The sequence below is a fragment of the Labrus mixtus genome, chromosome 15 (genome assembly GCF_963584025.1).
Source record: "Labrus mixtus chromosome 15, fLabMix1.1, whole genome shotgun sequence".
NCBI lineage: Eukaryota > Metazoa > Chordata > Actinopteri > Labriformes > Labridae > Labrus > Labrus mixtus.
Window position 1 is genome coordinate 8,318,165 of NC_083626.1, and position 24,883 is coordinate 8,343,047.

Below are 24,883 nucleotides of genomic sequence, written 5' to 3' on the forward strand. Positions count from 1 at the left end.
TGTCTGTTCCTTGAAGCATGTACCTGAGCTAAAGAGACTCGCTTAGACAAAGAGAGGAGCAACAGGGACAGAGGGACTCAGCACAAATATACATCAAGCTGAAGGAGGGGGGAGGAGGAGGAGGCAGAGGACAGGCCGTGTTAGAAAGAAGTGCAGTCTGCTTATATTCCCATGATTCATTCCAGGCGATGGTGTTAGCATCTTATTCAAAAGAAGTGCATTTGAATGTTGACTCTGCTCAATTGCCCCTTTTCATAATCAGCCACCTGAATCTGTCTTATAAGGAGCCCAGCGATATAATGTCAGGTGACTTTTTTTTTAACATTTCAGGTAGTCGAGAAGCTCAAGCAGTATTTAAACATAGCTGACAACAACATGCAAGTTAACATTGAGCTTTGTCCGAAGTCTGACAGTCAGATCATACTGTCAGACTGACTGATAGTGGATTAAATATTTCCTCCACTTGCTTTGGCACATCATAACATTATTTTGTATTCAGTGTCAGGAGTATAAAATAAAATTCAAGGAGATGGATATTTTCAAATCTAACAGGCCAAACTTCTCAGTTTTAATTAGACTCTGCTCAACAGCCCAGATTGGATATGTACAAAAATTTATTTTACCACGTCATGGCCGAGTTTCATGGCTCTCAGCCATCGGGAATTTGAATTTGCGTCACTTGCAGAATATTTGGCTCTGGGAGATTAAAGTGCTGTGGTCAATTTAAATGAAAACAGTGCCTCAACATGTTCCTCCAGAGAAAAAATAAAAGCAAACACAGAAATACTGCTACACTTAAAGGAGCAATGTGTAACTCTGACCCCTAGTGTTTAAAATAGGTACTGCAGTCCAAATTCAAAACATTGGATAGAGCTGTCTCCCCCCTCCCCCTCCTCCCTAGAGGACACTGAAGCTTCACTTTATCTTTTCATCTCCAAAATGTATCCTAGTTTTACCACATTTATGGTCATGGAGCTTATAAGAAAACTGACGAGGTCGGGTAGAAATAGTTTGCCCGTCCGCTTCCATTACTGCAAGACCTGCTGGTTTGCCGTTTGCCTGGCAAACACAGCGGCGAGGGGTAAATCAGCCGTTTTGGGGGTGCTGTAAAATCAGCTACCTTCTCTGGTCAAAACAAAAACCGAACATTCAGGAGCAGAATCTAAACTTAGAAGGTGGACATACTGGCTGCTGTGCTGTTGTCAGCTAAACATAGCATGTTTATTTAATGTTTGATGATATAGTAATGTTATTTTAATGATTAAACACAGTAGATATCTAGATTGGACCTCAAAGTCAGAAGTGAAAATATCAGTCAAAGACTTAATTCTGTTGAACATACGATGCTGTTGCAAAGGGTTACACTGGCTGCGCAAAAGAATAAAGAAACTCGTCCAGAAGAATAGCCCGACTTTATTTCTTCTTACCACCAACAATGCCAGCGATGGTTCATCTACCTTTATCAATCACTTCATTCCACTTCCTGTTATAACCATTTGCTGGCTGTGTCTTTCCACATTAGAGTGATGGATAAATGTTGAGCATTAAAGAGTCAGACTCTCTACATATATCTCTATTTAGATCTCATCAGGCTCTGTCTTTGTTTCTTACCACCGTATAACCACCATTGGTGATTGTGCGCTAACTTGTTCTGGATGGAAGTGTCTCGTTAATGTCTGCAATGACAAGACAACTGCTTATTGAAGAAATCAATTCAGGCAGTTATGTTAACACACTTAATGTGCCCATTCATCCTTCTGTGGTGGAGTTAGCTGAGCGATGGCTGAAGGCTTTCATTATACCTCGGTGATAGCTTGATGCTTACACAGGACTTTTTTTTAAAACATGATGTCTGGATGTGAACTTTGTAACTGGCTGTAGAGGTGTTTCCTGGAGCAGTTACCTGATCCCACAGGTGGCTGCAGAAGGTACAAATGGAGGAAATATGTCTGATGTTAGTCCAACATACTTTGTGTAAAAAGGGCTATCCCCTCGTATGGCTTGCAGGATTATTCAAAGCCATCATGAATACCTACAGAATGTGGGGTAATAGACAAAGAGGAGGAAGTGCATTGACATTTTAGAGCCAGCTTTTGAAGGTACTTTATGGGTTCCACCAAGCAACAACCTTCAGTGTTGTAAAATAAAGCCAACGCAGAAATGCAAAAGCCAAAAAATCTCCATTTCGTCCGTTATTAATACCCACACCCTAGCAGTTATGTCATGCGCCCCTTTTACAGAGGCTCTTCGCACCGGCCGTGGGTTCGATTCCGACCTCGGCCCGTTTGCTGCATGTCATCCCAACATTTCCTGTCTCTCTTCAGCTGTCGTATCTAAAACAAGCAAAAATGCAAAGTCATCCTTTTTTATGATTTTAAGACTGAAGGTGATGCATACATTTGCATAATTAGGGATGTGGTTGAGTTGGCTGATTGGCGGGCGTGTTGTAGCTGTTTGCCTGCAAAGGCTTAAGGCCCGTCTCAACTTCACCTGTTTGATAGTTTGATAGCAGGTTGGGTTGAGATAGCATTTCCAATAGGACGGCCGCCATCATCAGGCATCAAAACGCCTCTTCAGAAACCAATTGGTGACATCACAGAGATACAATATAAAATATTCCAAAACAGCAAAAAGAAGAATACAATTGGGTGCCAATTGGGAGTCTGTCCTCACAGTAGAGACTTCTGTAAGTAAATAATCATTGGAGTCATAATTCCCCAATTTGGCAGTGTTGGACCCCAAGACCAGTAATGATACCACTGAAGATACCCAACCAACCCAAAGAGGACATCTGAAAATCCCCTGTTTATGTGTAGATAGTGAGTCAGCAGTCGAGCACCAAGCAGAGAACTTTTAAACTCCATATCCGGCTGACAAGATGTCTGCTGAGATATAAGATCCTTTCTTAGTGAGACATCATAACTGCAGGTTTTAGCCTTGGGCATTTGAACTTCAGACCTTACCAGGGCCCAAAGTACCCATTGAGTGCCCACTGCTTGTTTTTTTTTTCTCCAAAATGCTTTGGTGTCCAATGCTCACTAAGAGAAGTGCACATTATTTATGACTTTTACAAGCCTTTTATTTCAGAGTCTCACAGTATATCCCCCTCCAGGCAGTGAGAAACCTGCAGAAAGACACACGATGGGAAATCTCACAGAAACGTTATTTCTCAGAGGCACAGGGTAGCCTCCGCAGAAGTGAAAGGTGGAAAACAGAGCAGAATACTCAGAGGTTGGAACTGTGAGTGTAAAACAAGGTTGTTATCAACAGGGTATGATGTCTTTTATGAAAACCTTATAAATCCAATTTAAGTGTGGCAGTGAAAAGGACAGCCTCAGCCCCATTGTTTTTACAAGAGGCAGGAGTCCATCGTCCTTTCTCAGAGCTAGTGGTTCCTGCGTAGTGTGGAGTCATACAAAGAAACAACTTCTTTTTTTGAAGTTAAACCAACATGGGATAGCACTGATGGCTACATCGTATGTTCCCTGTGAAGACTTGCATCAACAACACTATTGGTTGGAAAATGCAAACTAGCTCCAGTCTATCATTATTTACGTTGTGATTCATGGAGAAAAGAATGACATCCTTCAAGAACTGATGCAACCAAATAGACATTACGTCTCCCAGAGGGACTGAGTCTGTCTCTACTCATCAACAAAATGAAGCTATAGCAGCTCCAGCCAAGCTCTGGCATCAGTGTTTACTGGATTCAGTCCAGTGACCTTCACAGACTCCAGGCAAACACATATTTACTCTGGATAGAGCAGTGATTAACGTGTGTAGAGTATCTCTGTGGATCTCCCCTCTTTTTCTTAAAATGTTCACCTAGCCTCATACTCTCCTCTTTCTCCTTTCTCTTTTGCAAACACAAACGCTCCCTGATCTTTTACGTCCCTGTTTTCTTTCTATATAAACTCCAATTTAAAAGGTTTCTTCTCCTTTACAAACTCTGATTCCAACATGTATCTCTAACTCTTCTTACTGCCAACTTCCACATAGTCCGTTGCCCGCCGCGCTCCGTCAGAAACGTGCAGTACAGCGTCATTTGTTGCCACTCTAGTCAATGCTCCTGTTTCCACACCAAGCGCCGCAGTCCGTCTCCAGAGTGTGCCAGCAGCGCCACTCCGCTCTGCTCTGTTACAAAGACACTCCAAGTCTATTGACGACGGAGTATGCTGCAAGTACTCGTCAGACTGGACAGAATAGATCAACTCGGGAAGGAAGTCATACAAGGAAACGCACGGAGCGTCTGGTCCGTTTCAAAATAAAACAGAGTATGCAGACTCCAGATCGTATATTCCATCACTTTATCAACATTACCTGAAAACGGGCACCGAATGAACAGAAAACCATTTTCAGAAAGATCTTGTAGTTCTCCTGTGATGTGTGAGTGTTGAACAAAATCTTGCATGTTATGTTTCTTGCACGTTAGTCATTTTGAATCATTGCAATGTTGTTATCTTCAGTGTTGTAATCTGCTGCTTCCTGTTACCCAAGGCAGAAAAAAAAACGCTTTGGAAAAAGAGTCATGTGTCAGTACTTCTGGTCACTACCAATCAGAAAAACCCACTCAATCATGCAGGGATTTGTTTGCCCTGGAGAATGTGTTACGTGCCTACCTGACAGGAAGGCTTTTCTACTTTTTTTTTCTCCTCCCACTCACATCGTCTTTTTGTCTCTGCAGCGGTGGAACTCTGCTGACAGTGAGCGGGACCAACCTTGCGACCATCCGAGAGCCAAAGATCAGGGCCAAGTACGGACAGGCTGAATCCTTTCATGTGAGTAACACTGTGGATGACGCACACACTGCAAAACAACACAAACAAGACGAGACGCGCTCCAGCACGAGCAGCACAAGCACACAAACTAAACGACTTCTTCACAGTCTCCTGCAGCCGGTGCAGAGACACACTCGAAGGAATACACTCACTCATAAACACAAATGTGAAGTTACAAACGCACTCAGATATACAGTGTGCATTATCATACAGTGTGATATACATTCACTGACAAATATTCAGATATACCCCTCTGTGCACAGAAGCACATCCTTAGACAAGTCCTGCTGTAGTGCAGCCGAATGTGTCACACAGTCTGCCTCTGTTTGGTGCTCACGTCTCTCCTTTACAGATACAGCTTCAGACATATGACGCTACCTCGGGCCAAATAGCTTTTCAAATGTCAACGCACCACACGAGTGTTTGTGTCAGGAAAAGAAAGAGACAACATGAAGGACAGTATGTGTGTTTGTATATTTTTGTGTGTGAGGGATTGGTGATTGTCGCTGTCAGGTGAAGCTCTGCAGTTTTCAGGGTTAAGAACTAAACTTCAAACAATGATGAGGAACTTCAACCTGCAGATGAAGCTGTGTGGCAAACAGCCATGTTCATGCATCCCACACAGCCATTCATAAAAAGCCTCACAGAAGTTTTCCCAATTGACTACCAATTTGGATTTTTATCAGGTAGATATTTCCCCAAGCATGTTTTAGTGTTGTACATTTTCTTTCTTTTAAGGCTTCAGGGACAGCGCTGCATTTGCAAGTTTTGTATTAAGAGCAGATACCAAAAACCACAGAGGAGGTGTATTTTGTTCTGTCCCCAAAATGGATTTTTGGAGCCAGAGTTGATCGTAGTTAACAAAGGGTGGAGCTGGAATGAGTACCAACTTATTTAGCAAGGTGCATCTTAAATGTATATACTAATTCTGCTTCCAAAACAGATTTAAGCCATATTTTTGTCATTTTCTATGTACACTTGCATACATATCTAGTCGTGCATTCAATAAAACCGGTGAAGCAGATATTCAAATGCTTCTCTTCAGATTGAAAATGTTCCTGATAGCGATGTAAGAAAACATTTGTAGCAGTGGTGGTCAAACATTTCAGTCCTCAAGGTCCTCTTTTATAAATGAAAGCAAACATGGACACTTGATCTTGTTTTCATGTTTTCTTCAAAGCAATGATGTAAATTTGAGGTAAAGGCACGCAGCACATTGCCCACTATTAACATTTGATCATGAATTTGCAACCGATTTACATTTTCAAGCCGTGTAATTGCATTGCAGTATCACAGGGCATTGACTTACTACCAGGATTGGTTGTTGTGCCCGACTGTTCAAGTTTAAAAGGAAATGATAGCCTGCAGAATAATCTCAGGAGGCTCTGCAACATGTTTATATATAATATTCCTTTTTTGAGAAAAGTAGGACAATTTTGGACCATTAAAAAAAAAAAAAAGACTGATTAGTTTCATAACCCATCTCTAGTTTGATTTTTCCTCTGACTAAACTACTGAACTCTCTTGTTTTCTCCGTCCTGCTTCCAGAACTGTACAGTCTATAACAACTCCGTCATGGTGTGCCTGGCTCCATCGGTGGCAGATTCGGAGCTCGGTTTCGCCGAGACCGGCACGGGCCCGGATGAGATCGGCTTCTACATGGACAACGTGAACGCTCTGGTGGTGGTCAACGAGACCTTCAGCTACTACCCCGACCCTGTGTTTGAGCCGCTGAGTCCATCAGGGATACTGGAGCTCAAACCAACATCGCCGCTCATTCTCAAGGTCAGAACAGCACAGATGTTGATTCTGAGTGACTTCTCTCTACCTCTCTAGGTTTTACTTCACCAGAGCTCTCAGCAGAGCTTTAACTCTGAAGCTACTTATGTAGGGAGTATTTACGCTTGTGCACACAAATGCTGAAAATTGCATTTGAATGTTGGTTGAAATATTTTCTTCCAAGGCTGCACAGTGGTTGGCGCTGTTACCTCACAGCTTGGAGGTTCCTGGTTTGAATCCCCGTCTGACAGGAGCCTCTCTGTGTGGAGTCTGCATGTTCTCCCTGTGCATGTGTGGGTTCTCTCCGGGTACTCCGGCTTCCTCCCACATTCCAGAGACATGCTTGTTAGGTTAACTGCTGACTCTGAATCACCCGTAGGTGTGAACGTGAGTGAGGCTGGTTGTCTGTCTCTATATGTGGTATAGAGACACACAGGTCTGAAACATATTGGATCCATGTTGTATTTATGAAAGAAAAGCCTGCGCACGCCGACGCATAAGAACTCATTCACTGGTATCTTTTTTTCTTTTCATGAGCGAATGGAAAAAAAAATGATTGAAAATGTGTTTACAAGGTCTCTCACAAGGTGGAGAAAAATATCACAAATTCATAATAGACAGCTGAAAGAAACGTCAACACCTCCCAAGGCCACTATCTGTCCTTCAGTAACCAACGGTACCAACTTCTTTTCACTGGCGTCCTCTTCTGCAGCCCCGAGCCCTCTTAAATAACGGCCCTTTCAATTTGTGTAATTAATTTCTTGTGCTAGGAAGGACCGATGTGAAAGCTCACAGCCCCACAGTCCAGGAGGTGGGGATTATATTGGTTTTCACTTTCATTAAGGGTTGATTGCACACAATTTCCGAGTCATGTGGACGTGTCCTCGTGTTATCTTATGAAGCTCGGCTGAACTGTTCAGTCAAGGAGAGATTTCAGAGGAAATAAGAGTTTGTGTTTCTGGGGGAATATGATTATTTTAATATTAATGAACAAGTGAGGGAGGCAGACATACAGTTACAAACTATGGGCTCAACACTAGACTGTATTGTGGCCTTGAGTTTCAAGTTTAGGATGTTCCTCTTTTTGTTTTTATGCAGCTGAAGTGAACCCAGGGCGGCAGTAGCTCAGTCTGTAGGGACTTGGGCTGGGAACCGGAGGGTCGCCTGTCCAAGTCTGGAAACTGGTCTAGTAGCTGGAGAGGTGCCAGTTCACTTCCAGAGCACTGCTGACGCACCCTTAAGCAAGACATCGAACCCCCACCAGCTCTCTGTGTAGCAGCTCCACCTCACTCTGACATCTCTCCATTAGTCCATAGGATCCTGTTTGAACATGTGTGTGTGTAGCATGTTCAACAACAGAGTGTAAAACTGAACTTCCCCTTGCGGGTTTAATAAAATATTTCTTCTTCTTCTTCTATATTTATACCAGAGGGTGGAGTAGGAGAAGAACAAGGGTTTGGCAAGTACTAAATTATGAATGTCATGCAGAAGACTAATTCATTAGCTGGCTAATTAGCTAGTTAACAACAGAATGAGATCCTACTTGTGGTGCTAGCTGACTGGGATCTAATGAATCATGTTTTTTTCTGGAGACTGAAGAAGCTCAGAGCGCGTGGGACAAAATGAACTCGGACAGATGAAAGGAACCAGGATACTTGTGTCACTGAGATCAGCCGTCTTCTCTGCAGGGAAAGTTAATGACACTCCTTACTCCCATGCAAGGTTCAAGGTCAAGGGTATCTTTATTAGGAGCAAAAAAGGTCAATCTGTTGTGCATTTTAAAAAGTCACAGTTCAAGGGACATTCAGACAAAATACATTTCAAACAAACATTAAAATACAGTCAAACTAAACAAAAAAGCATAATTGAAACCGAGACATAAAGTGCCGTCAAAGACACCCACTCAAAAGTCCTTTCATTGTTAAAGTGCATCATCTTGTTCTAGCTTTGTTCAGCAGCGCTCTAGCTGCAGGAACAACAGTGTTTCTGTGGAGTTTTGTTCTCCCCCTAAGAGCGACAAACCATCAGCCCGAGCAAAGAAGCTGGAACTCAGAGTTTAAAAGATGAGAACTGTCTTGGAGATTAGAGCTCGCCAAACTCTGCTGCTGTGAGGACTAAAGGTCAGACGGGTGAGGTGGTGGCTAAGCTTGCTCGCCTCGTAGACAATTGTGTTTTTAAAAAATAGTTTACCAAACAATGAAAGGAGGGAAACAGACAGGACGGACTCAATGAAATGAAATGGGTGTGTGTCTAAAAGGTTCATCATGAAGATCCATTTCTTGAGGACCTGTGTCCACTAACCGCTTTTTAACCTGTGGCTTACCGTTGCTAGGTTACAGATGTCTTCCGCTCCTCTCTGTAGTGTAGAAAACATACAAACAACATAAAGAACCTCGCATTATAGGATCAGTTACCTGGTAACAGTAGGCCTGAAAACACGAGTCTGATTAGTTCCTCCTCCGCCATTGTTTTTTTGGCAGAGTTGATATCAGAGGTCCCGCCCCTTGTTGATTTGGATTGGCCGGTAAGGGAGAAGCGATGACCTATTTATGTAAACACAGCAACAAAAAAACGACGGCTGCCGAGAGTGTTTTTGCGCTAAAGATGCTAAGCGCTAAAAATACTGACTTGCATTGGTTTTGAATAGGAAATGGGCGCTAACAGGGCAAAGACACAGACCTTGACTCTGGAATTCAGTGCTTCTATCCTCAGCCAGATCGTCCCCTGATTATCTCTTTTGTTATCACATACAGCGTGTTTTTTCTGTTAATGTCCTTGCAGAGATTGAAAGCAGCGTAACCGTCATCATCTATTTCTTAAATGATAATTTATTAGCAAAGAGCCTCTCGGTAATTGCCAAATCTCCTGCTTGGCTTGTTGGTTGGAACGGGCCTACCCATTGGAAGCGCTGATGAGATGGACTAAAAAAATGCAATTTGTGCGGTGTTGGGGGGGGAAGAGGGGGGATATGGTAGTTTTGCATTTCTCAGACTCGCAGTGCACTGAGCTCGCCATGCAATTATTTCCTCATCTGAAGTGTCGGCTGTGTTTTCACCGAGGTGTGTTAGCAGGAGAGGGAACATTTATCTGGTTGTCCGTGTTTTTGTGAGTGTTTCTTTCCTCTGTGTGTGTTTTTGAGAGCTGGTCCCCTGCGTGATGCTTCTTTCCCGTAGTGTGTATGTGTGGCAACAGCTCCGTGTGTGGCTCAGACTCGAGTGCATGTGTGGTTTGAACTCTGCATGCGTGTCATGAAAGCTGTGTGTGTGTGTGTGTGTGTGTGTTTATGAGAAGGAATGGGATGCATGTTTACAGGGTTGCCGAGCGGGGCTGGGTGGCGGCCTGCCGAGACGATGGGATTGGAAAACGGAGTCTGCCTCTGCGTCCCACTGCTAAGCCAGCGGGGGGGCGCGGCAGCTATCTCCTCTCTCTCTCCTTTTTCCTCGTTCTATCTGGCTCGCTCTCCGGCTCCGTTTCCCGCTCCTTCTCTTTTTTTTCTTCCCCACTTTAGAGCACATCCCTTTTCATCTTTTTCCTCCCTGTCTAGTAATCTTTTTCTCCCCTCCTCACGTCCGTCTCTCCTGGAGTTTCTCCTTGCCACGTTTCCTTTCTGTCTTGTTTTCTTTGTATTCATATTTCCCCCTGTTGCGTCTTGTTTTTCTTGCTGTTAACGCGGGCTCACTCTTGTCACACCACTTACCGCTCCCCCGCTCTTTCCATCACAGACAAAGTGTGTGTCAAATTGGAAGCGAGTGGACTTGATATTGAAATGAAAAACTGGGACTAAAATTGGTGAAGGTGGAGTTTACACACCTCAGGAACAGCTTTCAGAGAACAGGTCGACATGTGAGATTTTGTCTTAAAGTAGTGGATCTAGTCCATTGAATCTTTGTCTCATTTTCTCATCTCCAGTTTTGCATCGATTTGTTCAGAATAAATTCAATATTAAATGACAGAGACGGCGGGATCTGATGGCTTGAAAATGAATATTCACATTAAATAGCAATCAGATAAACACAAACATAATATCATCATTTCTACAGCTGTGAGAAAACTATGTATGCTTACAAATTATTGAAGAAGCAGCTTTTCTCACAACTCTTCAAACTTTGAAATAGAATAGACATTTCCTTCCATAGCCTACAAGGGATTTGTATTCATCTTTTGGGGTATTTTTAGCCTGTTTTATGTCTTTGTTTTAGAGATAGGATAGTAGATAGAGTCAGAAATCAAGGCGAGAGAGAGTGGGGGATGAAATGCGGGAAAGGAGCCACAGGTCGGATTTCTAACCCGGGATGTCCGCTTGGAGGAGTACAGCCTCTGTACATCGGGTGCACGGACTAGCCACTAGGCAACCAGCGCACCCTTTATGGAGTATTTTTAATTGCCTCTCCCCGTTTGAATCTAAACAGTCCAAGTTTAAATGATGTGTTCTGAAAACAAAAAACATAATTTTATTTAAGTATATAAATCAAATTAAATATATATAAAAAATAAGTCATAAAATCTGGCTCCTGGATTGAATATTTGTAGCCCTGTGTTTCTTGATGAGTCCGGGCTTTAATGTGTGTGTGTTTGCGTCACAGTGTGTGTGTTTGCGTCACAGTGTGTGTGTTTGTGTGTGGTTGTGAGCGTGTGGTTGCAGAAATGTCCTCTATTAACATACTTTCATGAAAAAGTATAAAATCACATCCTGTCTTATCTGACTTGCCTTTTTTTAGTTTGTGTTTTTAAGTCTTCTGTTTTGACTTCAGAACGTTTCCTTTGTGTTTAATGACTCTGTTTTCTCCTTGCTGTGGTTTGATAAGTGTTCTGTACATTAACTTTATGGTTGTAATTACAAGAAGTCGTGTCAACAGTTTCAAGTGCACAGCTGTTCTGGGAATAGCGTTCTTTCTTTTCTAATTGTGAGCGATGTTCAGCCGGGTTTGTTAACAACATCTAAACGAGCATTTCATTGTGAGTGCATTTATTTACAGAAATGTGTAGGAGGAGAAAGTGCTCCATGGAAGCTAATTTAAATTCAGTTTAATTAAAGATTTAGAAATAATCTTTTAGTTTGAACAAGTCTGATGAGCAACTGTTGAAAAAGTAAACTCTGCCTGCTTCTGTGTTTGTCTTCAGGGTCGTAACCTGATCCCAGCGGCTCCAGGTAACAGTCGCCTCAACTACACGGTGCTGATTGGAGAGACTCCCTGCGTCCTCACCCTGTCGGAGAGCCAGCTGCTGTGTGAATGGCCCAACCTCACCGGACAGCACAAAGTCACGGTCAGATCACGACTCTGTGTCCTCTCTCTCTCTCTCTCTCTCTCTCTCTCTCTCTCTACGTCTCATGATGGGACTCTGACTTTCTAAAATGTTGTCCCAACTCGCTCGATATTAAAAGGCTCAGACCTTCATGCTAGACTTCTTTCCTAATATAATTTCCAATTTCTTATCTTTTCTTATTCATTAAAAAAAACTGGGTCAGTTTGCAGAATTTGTTCAAAAAGCAATTTGTAAAAGGACAAAAAATTACAACCTGTTCTACTTGGTATCTTCACACTGACCCAGTAAGTTGTTTTTATGAATATGACAGCGGTGTCAGCCCACGGTGTCGCTCTAACCTTGTTGTTTTATGAATAACCCTTTGTGTCTTTTCTGAACAAAGTCTCTGACAGATGCAGGACGCGCTGTATTGAACATCCACACACCAGGGGTTCAGGCTGCTGCTAAATATGTTCAAACACTTCATTAACATGTTGAATTCATCTGCTTTCAGCTAGCCTGGCGCTCAAGAGAAGCCAGAGAAAGACGGGTTACGTCACAGGATTGAGAAGCCTGATAAAAACATGAAAGTGCATTATTAATACAACGTCGAGATCTGCAGACTTTGCACTTTTTAAGTGCTGTTAATGTTCAGTAAAAATCCATTAAACTCACAGGGAAATCATGCACTTGTTCACATTATGGGCTCAGCATGACCACAGTGAACCTCCAGACATGTCTGCAGATTAAAAACCGTGTTTCTCTCCATCCGCTCAAGTGTATCCACATCAGCAGCTGTGCAGGTGTCAGCACTTCTTCGCCGCAGGTGCTGCTGTATTTAGATTCGAGACGTTTAAAGTCCCTCAGTGCCGCCTACATTTTTCATGTTTTTTTATTAGCTTCACTTTACTTTGATGGTGTAGAAATTAAAATATGAAATATAATGCAACTTAGTAAAATCCACAGGCTGATCCACCACTTTGTGCTAATGCTCATCAAGGCTAAACTCATCAACATCTCTCCCTCATGTACACTTAGTCCAGTATTAATCCCCCAACACTTTGTCACATTTAACATGTTCTGACACTGCTGCCAAATAATATAAATTATATATAGAGGTTCATTTCAATTAAGTAGCTTGCAAGTTTCCTTAAACGTCACATATTAAGCAAACTAACTTCACCATGTTCCTCTAACTCTAATATGTGTCTCTAGTCTGTCTACAAATCCCCCAATGATGAGAAAAGTCCATCCTCTCTGTCTTTTACCTGCTCCACTTTTTAGAAAATGTGTGCTCAAACAGGCCGTTTGGAGATTTTCCCTTCATGACATCACAAAGGGCAGTAACCCCTCCCCCAGGTGGGTGACACTCCCACAGCTAGGTGTTTGTTCTGCCCTCTGAGTCTGCCTTCTCACTGTAAACAATAGGACATCGAGCGAGAAAGACAGAGACACCCAAGTCCTTCCAGAGAGGGGGCGTGGTCAGACGCAGCTCATTTACATATTTAAAGGTACAGACACAGAAACAGCCTTTTCTGAGCAGGGCTGAAATAGAGGGGTTTATAGACATGAGATCAGAGAGGATTTAGAACAAGAAACTTCACACACATGCTTTGGGGACCTCTGAGACTTATTGAAACTTTTGAAAACTTTGAATAAAGGGAATGTGGGGGTACCGTTAGGCTAATGGTTAGTGGTTAGCGCGCCTCATGTACAGAGGCTATAGTCCTTACAGACGGGTGGCCCAGGTTCGAATCCAACTTGTGGCTCCTTTCTCACATGTCACTTTCTACTCTGTCTCTCTTCCCCCATTTCTGACTCTATCCACTGTCCCATCTCTGAATAAAGGTATAAAAAATCCCCCAAAATAATCCTTTAGACAAAAAACATCCAGTGTATGTTAACTATATGAAAGCCCTAAACAGACATGCATCCATGCATTTTAGTTTACTCTGTTTCCCTGTGACAATGAGTAAATTCTGCTTGTTTTCTTGAGAGCTCAACTTATTTATGTCGTTATCTTGGGATGACAACGCTGGATTTCCAACAGTTTGATTTCAATCGATCTCCAGAGATCTCAAGTAAAGGAATTTTTTTCTCATTAGAAAAACTGAGTCAAGTTTAAATGTGTGAATGCATGTCATCTCAGGGCGTCAGTACTTAAAATATATGACTTTGTATACCTGGTGTTTGCATGCCTGTGATCAATTGTTTTACTAAAGCAAAAGTTCCAATTTCAAAGATACTTGTAATCATATCATGAATCAGTTTTTGTCGTTCAGTGTATTTGTCTGAGCTCGAGGTTGCAAGTTGACAGGGACTGTGTGAGATACCCGAAGGAGAAAACGAAACTATTAAACTTAAGTATTTGTTTTCCCCTATTTTGATCACAGAGCACGCTGAAATGCTTCTGTTACATGTTTATATTGCCCCCCGGCATCCCCCCCCCCTGCTCCTTCTGGGACTCGGTTTCTGTCACCTTTTCAACTCACTCGAGTTCACCGAGCTGATCTGAAAGTGCTGATACCTGCAACTTGCCTGTTTGCCTTTTTCTTACATGACAAGTTGATAGATTTATATCCAAACTTACTTCTAAAAATGAACGAGGATAGGAAACCTTACTCTTGAGAAAATATTCTCTATAAGAGGAGAGAAGTGGATGGAGCTGATGAGGGGAAACAGAGAGCTATGACACATGTGTGAGTGATAAGAAAAGCATGTTAGTATAAACTTTCACAGAAGTTTCAGTCCATGACATGAGGCGCTGTGTCCTGAAGATGTGCAGACACATTAAAGGTGGTATTAAGAACAGAATTGTTTCTCCAGGATGCCACTGATGTGCAGACACTAAGCTTATACGAGCTCTAATCCAGGCACATATTCACCGTATAAACCTTTCTGATGTGCAAATTGTGTCCAACCCTCAGAAAAATCCAAACTAAAGTTGAATGTTTTGAAAGTGGATGCCACATCATCGCAGAGTTATATTCCCCTGTTTTCTCTGATAAGTTTCACAGCCTGCACTGTGAACGCTGTTGGTGTCGCTTTAATTTCTCGTGTTTCATATGTTGTAAAAATCCTCGATACAGCAGGAACTAGTGCAGAGCAAAGTCAGAGAACAAGCGTACAAGTGCTTCCTGCGGCAGCCTCTCAGCTTCACTCGTCTAGAGTGTTGAGCTGTCACCAGGCTGCAGACCGAGAGTCCCTGATTCACTCTGACTGCAGCAGACTTTCAGAATCACCGCCCAGCTCCCGCAGCATCAGTGTTGAGGAAGGTCAAACCTCAGCCAGGCGACACGGCACTCTCTCAAAATATATTTTGGATGGTTGTCTGAGGATCCTGCCAGAGAGCACCCACTCGACTCTTCTCCCCCACACTCCTACCCCCTTTTTAAACTTGTCATCAATGTCCTTCCGCAGTCATTCCACTATATCTTCATGACATTTACTCCCCGCTAGCTACAGCCAATATACCTCGAAAGCAAACTGACAGCACATCCATGTAATTCAGTATGATAGCTTTCAACGCGACCAGCCAGTTCCAAGGTGGAACTCTGCTTTCTTTTTCTTTTTCTTTTTTTTTTTCGCCAAATGTCATGTTGAATATTGGAGCGATGCAAAGTGTTAGCGTGGGTTGTGGAGTTAGTCCCTCGTCTGACAATAGCCGAAGAAAAAATAGAGCTGTCTGTTCCAATCTCTTCTGCTGCAAAATCTGTGTGTGTGTTAAAACATGCACTGCATATGTGGGTCATTTTTGCATATGTTTCTACTAATGTGCACATCTTTGTGTCTGCATGTGTTGTGCAGAGTACACATCTGAAGCACAAAGATTATTCCCCCCCCGTGTACAACCATGACCTACATACAGCGGACCCCAATGGGTGTCCAGACAGACTTGGCTTGTGTGCATCTTTTCGTGCATTTAGAGGAAGGACCGCTGTACGTGCGTGTGTCGCAGTGTGTCTCTTGGCGTGTCACTTCAGATGCTCAGCTGTGCGTTGGCAGCTCTGTGTGCCTCCCTTTGAGTACTCGAAGAAACTTGTTTGTTGTTTTTGGCCTTCAGCTTTTTAAGTTCCTTCCGTCAGTCCTTCAGTCTGTCAGGAGGATAAAAATAGACAAATGTGCCCTCAACTTAATTCTGGTTACACTTGTGCAGCATCTGTGTCATCTGAGGATATGTGTTCCCCTGCTTGTTATTGTTGCATTTACACCAGTGACCTCTGATTAGATTAGAACAATCAACTGGTGATGTGAAGAGTAGAGACCACATATAATGAAACTCAGAACTCTTTCATAACCATAATAACGATTATGGTTTGAATTCAGGGCCTTTTTTTTCTAATATTACCAAAATTCTGGTTTATTTTTCATGTGTTTGGCAACCAGTTCCAATATTAACATATATTTCACCATGAGATGTTTTGATTGGACTGTCACCACTTTAGCTTGCTTTAATTTGCTACCTGAGTGGAAACATGCCACAGAAAATTTGAGTAGTTTCCTACTTTTATTATTGTGTTTTTTCGCAGACTGGCATGACCCTCCGTCGACATTTTCTTGACATTAACTCGCTTTGCAGGTTAGGTTCAGTTGGAGTTGCAACCCCACCTCATCGTCCGCCCACATACATTTTCGTGCATTAGCCATTTTTGTATGTTTAAACCAAGCGGCAACCTCATGCAAAATCATGCAGTGCTTCGAGTGTCTGCTTGAGGTTGACTCCAGGAACACCGGAAGTCACATAAACATGACTGGCAAAAAAGCAGTTTTTACAGCGTAAATGAACATGTTTACAGCCTGGTACAAAAACCCGCCGCAGCTCCAGCTCTCAGCTTGTCGTTAGCTTGACTGAAAGTTAGGCTGAGACAGGATTTCCAACATGGCGGCTGCTGCCGATGAGCCTCCAGAGCCCCCTGCAGGAACAGATGACTGAAGTCACTCAGGCTTTGTCCATTAATATCTACAGTGTATGGTTTACACCTTATCGCTCTGTGGGAGGAAGAGTTTGAGAGCAAGCGAGTGTTGTGTTTTAACAAACTCAGACCGCCACCTACTGGCCTGGCATGTATACTACAGTGTATTTAGTTGTGATTGCTGATCTGTGTGTTCAGCAATTGTTATTGAAATGTTGTTGTCTGAACACAGAACTTTTTTTAATTATAACAAAAACTGTTCCTATGTCAGTGTATCGTCTTCATGTAAATGGAGCTTTAGTGTATCAGCAAACTTGTGCCAGAGTGAAGTTGTTTTTTTTAATGACGGACCGTGTTTCCTCGCTCTAACAGTCCAGCCTCAAATTAAAGTTGGCTGGCTTCGGTTTATTTCGTTCAATCTGCTTTGCAAAGTAACTTCTTTACATCCTCGACATGTCAGCACAGCTTAATTGGCTTCTTCATCTTGTACAAGTCGAGGTAATTGCCTGAACTATTGCAAAATTTAATTTGTAGGTATTGACTGCATTGATATTGACGACAACAGCTTCTCTGATTGATTTCTTTTAATCAGACTTTGATAATGTTAACATGGAAGTGCACTTACAAGAGCTTCAAAGTGTATAATCACGCCTCATTTTAATCGCTTATCAACCCCCCCTTGTGGGTTGCTTGATTTGATGGATTCCAGCGCTGAGACACACTGAGCTTATGTAAATGTATTTAGTCAGAAAAAAAAACATTACATGTGTTTGACTTCCCATAATTAGCAAGACTCCTTGGGGAGAGATTTAAATGCTGGTGATTACTTTGTTTGATTACTTACACTCTGTGTGAGTCTGGGCTGTATACATATATATGTGTGTGTGTGTGTGTGTGTGTGTGTGTGTGTGTGTGTGTGTGTGTGTGTGTGTGTGTGTGCGCTCTGGGTGTCTCAAGTGTTTTGTGCGTCTACCTCCACTTCACTGCTTTAACCTGGTTCACGTACACAGCATCCCTCTCTGACCTAAATCAGTTTGTTAAAGTTGACACTGATAAATGGGAGCATTAACGTCATGAAATCCATCTTAAAAACCCCAAATATTGAGCCTAAATATCTGCAGGCGGCGCAGAAGAAGGTAAATCATTCAAAGCGCAGAGCAAGGTTTAGCTTGTGAGATCTTCATTACCAAAACTCTCTGAAGCTGCTTCCCCTCAAGGCAAAGAATTGAAAACCTTTCCTACATGAAATGTTCACAGCAGACGAGGTGATGTAAGCCTCCCCAGTATGAGCCTGTCAGAGATCGGCCTGTTTAGTGTGAGTACAGAACAGATAAAAATTTAATGATCCTTGTGGTGGAAATTGGGTCAACCAACTTCTCTTTCATCAGACCACCAACTTTTTTTCCGATCTACTCCGACCACCTCGTCTATTCTCAGACCATCTGGCTGCCGGAGGAGTGGCTGCTGCCTCGCTTTTATTTTATGTCTCTCTCTGGAAGGCGATAGTTCAAATCCCCAGACTGGCTGAGGAGAATCTGGTAGAGGAAAGTATAAAAGCAGCAATTTCCTCTCCCTTAACGACTGCAGTGGGGCAGCCTTTGAGCAATGTGCTGAACCTTCAGCTCTGTTAATGCAGCTTCTCACCGCGCCCTGCAGAAAAAAAAGAGAGGTCACTCTTTTTAAAACCGTAAGAATAAAAAGCACAGAGTTCCTTCGTCATTAAAAATCTGTTGTCTGGTGTTTTTCAGATCCGAGCTGGTGGGTTCGAGTACTCCCCCGGCACTCTTCACATCTACTCAGACAGCCTGCTGACGCTTCCCGCCATTATTGGCATTGGAGGGGGTGGAGGCCTGCTTCTGTTGGTCATCATCGCTGTGCTGATTGCCTATAAGAGGAAGTCCAGGGACGCCGATCGTACCTTAAAACGTCTGCAGCTCCAGATGGACAACCTGGAGTCCAGAGTGGCTCTTGAATGTAAAGAAGGTAGGCGATGGAAACACAGTTTACAGGCATTTAACTGGGCTTTGTTCCAAATTAAAACTCGTCCTCAGGAATTCATTTCATTTCATTTAGATTCATTTAAATTCATTATTAGCGATGATTCTTACAGTAATATTCAGAATATGATATGAGAAAGGCACCTCAATTGGTGCTTTTACAAGATGGGTGTCTCTATCTCTTTCTCTGAAGCTGATGTGATTCTGCTCTCTTGGTTTTGCTGTGTCTTATCTCTCTGCAAGAGTCGAGAGGGCCTTTTTTTTTATAAACCAGAGTTTTGTCATGTTGCGAGGAGCTGTGAGGTACTCGCGCACGTCTGCACTCTCTCGCACGCTCTCTCTTTCCCCCTCTCTCTCTCTCTCTATCTCGTGCACGCAGCAATTTTATGAGTATATGAAAAATTAAATAAAACCAGGCCAGAAATAAACTTGGGCGGCCCGCCCAGGTGTCAATTATGTGTGGGACACACTGATATATCAAGAAAACAAACTTGAGCAATTTCTGACTTACTTGTGCAACTAAGGTTCAATTTCGTCCTGAAATTAGAGCTAACATATTTGTGACATCAATGATCAATGGTAACAAATCAAAGAGTGACTGATAACGGGTGGACTGAACACAGTGTAAGTTCTCTCCCTGCATTTTCACTCTTTATCGACCTTTTTACATTTATAACCACCAGTAATCTGTAGACTGATAACCCTTATAGTCTGTGTTTTCTAAGACATGGATTAAAGCTGTAAAAATTGAACAAAAAGGAATTTAAGCTTCCTACCTTGCGCTGAAAATGTTCTCTTGAAAAAGGAAAGGGGGCCAAAAGATCAGGCTCCCCTTCAAATCACTGCAATTTCTTTCACAAGAAAAGTGCTGGAAAATAGCATGAGAAGGAAAGTGAAAGATGTGCGTAATGATGTGACAGTTAGAATGAAGCAGAGAAAAGAGAGGTACAGTGAGAGATCTAGTGAATGAGAGAGAGAAACATTTAGACAAGAGGTGCACCTTCACTCTGCACAGTGTAGATGACTGATGTTAGGACATGTGCTGTTATCATGTTAACAGTGCACGCAGCCATTTTCACAAGTTATGATATGATAAAACCATTGTCATGAATCAGTTTCCAATCGAATAACCGCAGCACCTTTTGATTTAAAGCGCTCTAAAGTCAGGATGATTGGTGCATGCGTCCTGACATTCACAGAAACATGTTCTTAGAAAGGCCCTGTTTTATTCTTCAGTGATAAACCGGACAAATTTTTCGAGTCAACAGATATGAAAGCACTCCGTTTTTCTAAGAAGTGAAGCATGGCCTTGTTCCCACCCCCTCCCAGAGCTCCCCGCCCCGCCTGCTGTACTCCCAGCTGGCCTATAGAGACGAGACGGCGTGTGTGGGCGGAGGAACAGATGAAGTGGGCGGTGCGCTTGTGTGTCTTGATAGCAGGAGGAAAGAGTTTGTGCGTGAGGTCGGCCCTCGCTCTCAGAGTCTTGAGGGGAAGAGACAGGGGACGTTTGGCTCAGTCATCCGTGAGAAGCAGACATCGCACTGTACACTATCATCCAAGCTAGCATATTAGCAGTCATGGGTAATTAGCTACATATTAGAAATGACAACTGCTGACTGGCAAGTGTCTCTTTGTAGTTCAGGGGGAGTAATGTAGATGTTTTCTGGGATGCTTTGATGGTGTCACAGCAAAGAAAACTCACACAGCAGCTCAGACAAATTCATGGTGGGATTGCTTTTTATCTTACATGTAAGCACACTCACAGCTGCGGCATCTGTGACGCAGTTCATTTCTCAGACTGAGGAAAATGTTTTGTATTTAAATCAGAAACACATGAGGACTTTCCCCACAGAGGACTTACCAGGAGATGCATAGTTTACAGCAGCCAAAGTAAAACCTCTTATCATGATGAGAGGTGATGGTCACTTAATGTGTTTAGATCCTCAGGTAGCAGGGTAAATTCTTGAGCTTGTGTGTTCCTGCTTGTATCAAGAAAAAAAAAAGAAGATTTCAAATATTAGAGAAAATCTACACATTAAAGGGGACTTCTTGTGAAAAATATTTGAACATATATTTGGGTAACCTGAGTGTCTACCCACCCACAAAATGTGAAATAAATCCATCCAGTCCTTTGTTTGTGGTCTTTATAAGTCTTACAACACAGAGAAAAATGTTCTGTTTCATTTGCTCTCCTTGTGATGTCACAGTGGGATTCTGGTTAAAAAAAAATAATCCCCTCCCCTCCCCTGATATCTCCACCCATGGACTCCACCCCCAGCCTAGAACAAAACTTTTGCACAGGTCCGCCATTTTTATTCTTGCTAGCGAAGGCGTGATGTCACAGGGGGTGCTTATTGCATTTAAAGAGACACACACACCAAAACGGAGCGTTCTGAGAGAGCTGAATACACAAACACACTCTGAACTCTGCTCGACTTCTCCTGCTCGCAGTGTGACAAGCCTAGCTTGTGTAGTTCCTAAAAAATATATTGTTATGCTAGTTCCGGGGCGCTCAGCTCCACCCCTGAACATGAATAACAATACCAACATGCTCCGGGGGTTGCTTATGTACTAAAGGTAGAACAAAACAAGGTGCAGGGTACCTTTTACATCAACACTTATTCTTGTTTTAAATATCCTTCCACTTCATCTATTGCTATGTTTTTTCTTCTGCGCCTGTTTTTCTCCTCTGCTCTCCACCTCTTTACTTTGAATGCCTGACCTTTACCTGCTGATCTATCCCTCTTTTCTTTAAACCTTAATCCCTCATTCCTACAACCATCAGTTCTTTTTTTACCTTTGATTCTCATTTTTACCTCTCTCCTCCTTTCTTCTTTCTTGTTTTATCTTCTTCTGCATCCTCCACTCTCCTGTCTCTCTCGATGACTAAACAGGCCAATAACAGCTGGGAGAAATTATGCATGAAAACTCATCCGTTGCTCTTTAATAATTATCCACTCATGCAGTTAATTGACTTTCCTTTCCTTTCTAGGAACTTTGTTTTTTGTCTCCTGGTTTTTTGCTTTTCCTCGCCCTGAGCTTTCCTTTTTGATGTCACTGTGTCATTGAGTCTTTTTTTGGATAAGCAAATGTTGAATATTGACTCCATCCTCACTTTTAATATCTCATCCTGGTACAACTCCCTCACCCCCAAACATGAAACAAAACTCTCCCGCATATTTCATCAGGCCAGCAAATTAATCAGTTCAACCTACCGTCTCTGAACCGTATGACCGCTCTGGCATCAGGAAAGCCGCCCTGATCACAGAGGAACCCTCTCACCCCCTCCATCACTCCTTAGTGTAAGTTCTGTTTAATGTTTGAGCACTCTCAAAGGAGAGTTTCTGTCACTGTTGGGACAGCTCAGTTGGTAGAGTTGGTCGTCTCTCGACTGGAAGTTCAGGGGTTTGATCCCCAGCTTCTGCAGCCACATGTCCGATGTGTCCTTGGTGCAAGACACTTAACCCCAAATTGCTCCCGCTGCTTCGTCATCGGTGTGTAAATGTGTATGAATGGGATTAGTTAATACTGATGGTCTCTTTACACAGCAGCCTCTGCCATCAGGGTGTGAATGTGTAGGTGTGACATGCGGTGTAAAAGCGCTTTTGAGTAGTCAGATGACTAGAAAATAAATAAAATAAATATACAAGCTCAAGTCCATTTACCATTTAAAAAGAAAAAAAATTCAGGGCAAAGATACAGAAAAAAGAAAATCAGCCAACTTCCTTTTTTCCTCCCTGTCTTTCAATTAAATGTTGATTTTTATCTGTGAAGTAATATCTCTTGATCCGTGTCTCCCCTGAAATCTCAGTTGGATACAAAAATCATAGAGAAGTCAGAGGCTCTTTCATCCACACATTAACACGTCCTCTGTTAATGTCCTCAGTATATCTTTAACAACACAGTTTCACACAGTAAAATAGATTATATACCTGTAAAAAAAGAAACTGTTAAGGAAGCTGAAATGTGATTTCCAGATCTGTTGAGGTGCATAAATATCTGTATTATCTGATTCATGTGGAGTCTACATTTAAGCTGTAATTCGTTGCCTTTGTGAGCAATAACACGACGCTTTCCTCATCATAACTGACCTTTTACTTTTTCAGCCTGACTGTCTCGCTCTTATTATAAGACCCAGACGTTCACCTGAAATGATGCTCTGTTTGCACTCTGTCTGTCTGCTCAGCCTTTTCCTCTTTGTCTCTGAACCCGTATATTGTATTCACAGCGCTGTGTCCCCTCACTGTCACTCACTTATATGTTGTGATTATTGTCTGGACACAGTAAGCATAATATTGATGAAATTAATGTCCTGATTTACCTCACTTAATCATTTTTGGGATTACCAATGCTCAGATCAATAAGGGACTTTCAGATAGGATGAGGTTGGCGCAGTGCCCCGCTTGCAAAGTCATTAGTTGTCAAGGTGTTGAGCCACCTCGGAGCATATCTCGAGTCCACGTCTGTCCAGGATTCCTCTTGCTGCTGCTGTGGTAGTGAAAGGCTAACAATCCTAACCATAATGCACTGAGCGACTGGCTTTGTAGCTGGTTTAATAAAGAAAAAAAGCCCAATGCTTCACTACAGTAAGGTCGGATCGAGGTCGGTTCATGTTCTTACTGCGAATGAATCGCACCAGAGTCAGAACAATAGCGGACCGAGACCCGCCTTTTTAAGCGGTCTCGATATGGTTCTTTGGTCCGCATCAGGGTTTGATTGACAGCTTTTACACCAGCACAAACATACAGAGTCAAGTTAGATCTAACAGAACCAAACAGGTAGGTGTGAAAAGTATCAAATTTCACCCAAGTCAAATTGAATTAGCACAACTGATTGCAGTGGTCATTGCTTTAAATGCTGGTGTGGTGCAGCCTTCAGAACATTCACGATTAGTTCTTAAACTCTTTGATCAGATAGCACTTCCTATACAGTCTACTGCACCCGCATGTAAGAACAAGAAAATTAATTTACTACCTCTCTTACCTTCTTGTCTTTTAGCTTTTGCCGAGCTTCAGACGGACATCCATGAGCTGACTCAGGAGCTGGATGGGGCTGGGATTCCCTTCCTGGACTACCGGACGTACGCGATGAGGGTCCTGTTCCCGGGCATCGAGGACCACCCTGTGCTCAAGGAGATGGAGGTACGGGTCAGTACATCGTCATCCAAGCTTAAACTAAGAAACCAACTCAGCGTAAATAATAATTGCTAGTAGAGCCAATATGTAAACTTTTTCACTAACACACTCACAACGGAAGTAGAAAAGTAGCTGCTTATGCTAACATCTTTAGCCGTTTTCACATCTGCACTCCTGAAAATATCTAGATAGTCTCAGGAGGAGTGTATTCTCCCGACTTGGCTGTTCACACATGCGGTAGAATATCCCAGCCAGACAGGAGGGGCAGCGGGGGGTCTTCTGAGGTAAGACATGACGTAAAAAAAAAGAAGGCGGAAGTAGCGGATGAAGCCACAGAGTCCGCTATACGACGCTATAACGACAATATTTGCCTTAACATCAATACTAAGTGTAATTTAGGGGAATCACAAAATCAACAAAAGAGTGGAGAACAACATACTGGAGAACAGGAAACACAATGCAGCCGTTTAATTAAGTGCACAGAGATCTTAGCCACTAGTCACTCCCCCCTCCTATTGGCTCAAGGTGAATTCTCCAGAGAATATCCTGCTGCTTTCTCACCTCAGTTTGCTGCAGAAAAAAGTACTAGGGATCACTCCGGGTGAAGTCAGAGTGAAAAATTAGGCTGTTTGCGTTCACGCACACAGCTCCTCCTCCTGCAAACATCAGGAGAAGACATACTTCTGGGAAGTATTAAAAAGTTGGATTTAATGGCATGAAAATGTCCTTCTGGCTTTCCTACTTAATACCTTTGTAGCCATTATCCCATGACAGCTTTCTTCAAAGACAGACCACTTTAGAACTCTGGGATCTGAGGCAAGAGGAGCTGGAGATGTGTGTTCACCTTACAGCAATCACATAACCTGTATTTTACCTACTTTGTGTTAATGCATTCGGCTCGTCTCAATGAATGCAAATGACTTTTCCAAGAGCCTTAGTATCATCATTAGTGTAATCTCATGGGAGAGAGGCTCACTGTATTCTCTTGATGAAGGGAAGTCGAGTTTGAAAGTGAGGATTAGTTGTAATTGAGTGAA

General features: G+C 42.6%; 1 protein-coding gene across 2 annotated transcripts in view; it reads left to right on the plus strand.

Moving 5' to 3' along the window:
* Positions 1-24,883, plus strand: part of LOC132990301 (plexin-A1-like) — a 261,264-nt gene that overhangs the window by 211,763 nt on the left and 24,618 nt on the right. The window contains exons 17-21 of one of the 2 annotated variants that reach the window (XM_061058473.1): positions 4,685-4,778; positions 6,327-6,563; positions 11,679-11,822; positions 18,463-18,697; positions 23,710-23,858. In XM_061058473.1, coding sequence (XP_060914456.1) covers positions 4,685-4,778; positions 6,327-6,563; positions 11,679-11,822; positions 18,463-18,697; positions 23,710-23,858 — 859 coding nt within the window. The remainder of the gene's footprint in view (positions 1-4,684; positions 4,779-6,326; positions 6,564-11,678; positions 11,823-18,462; positions 18,698-23,709; positions 23,859-24,883) is intronic. The other variant, XM_061058474.1, reaches the window with a different exon arrangement.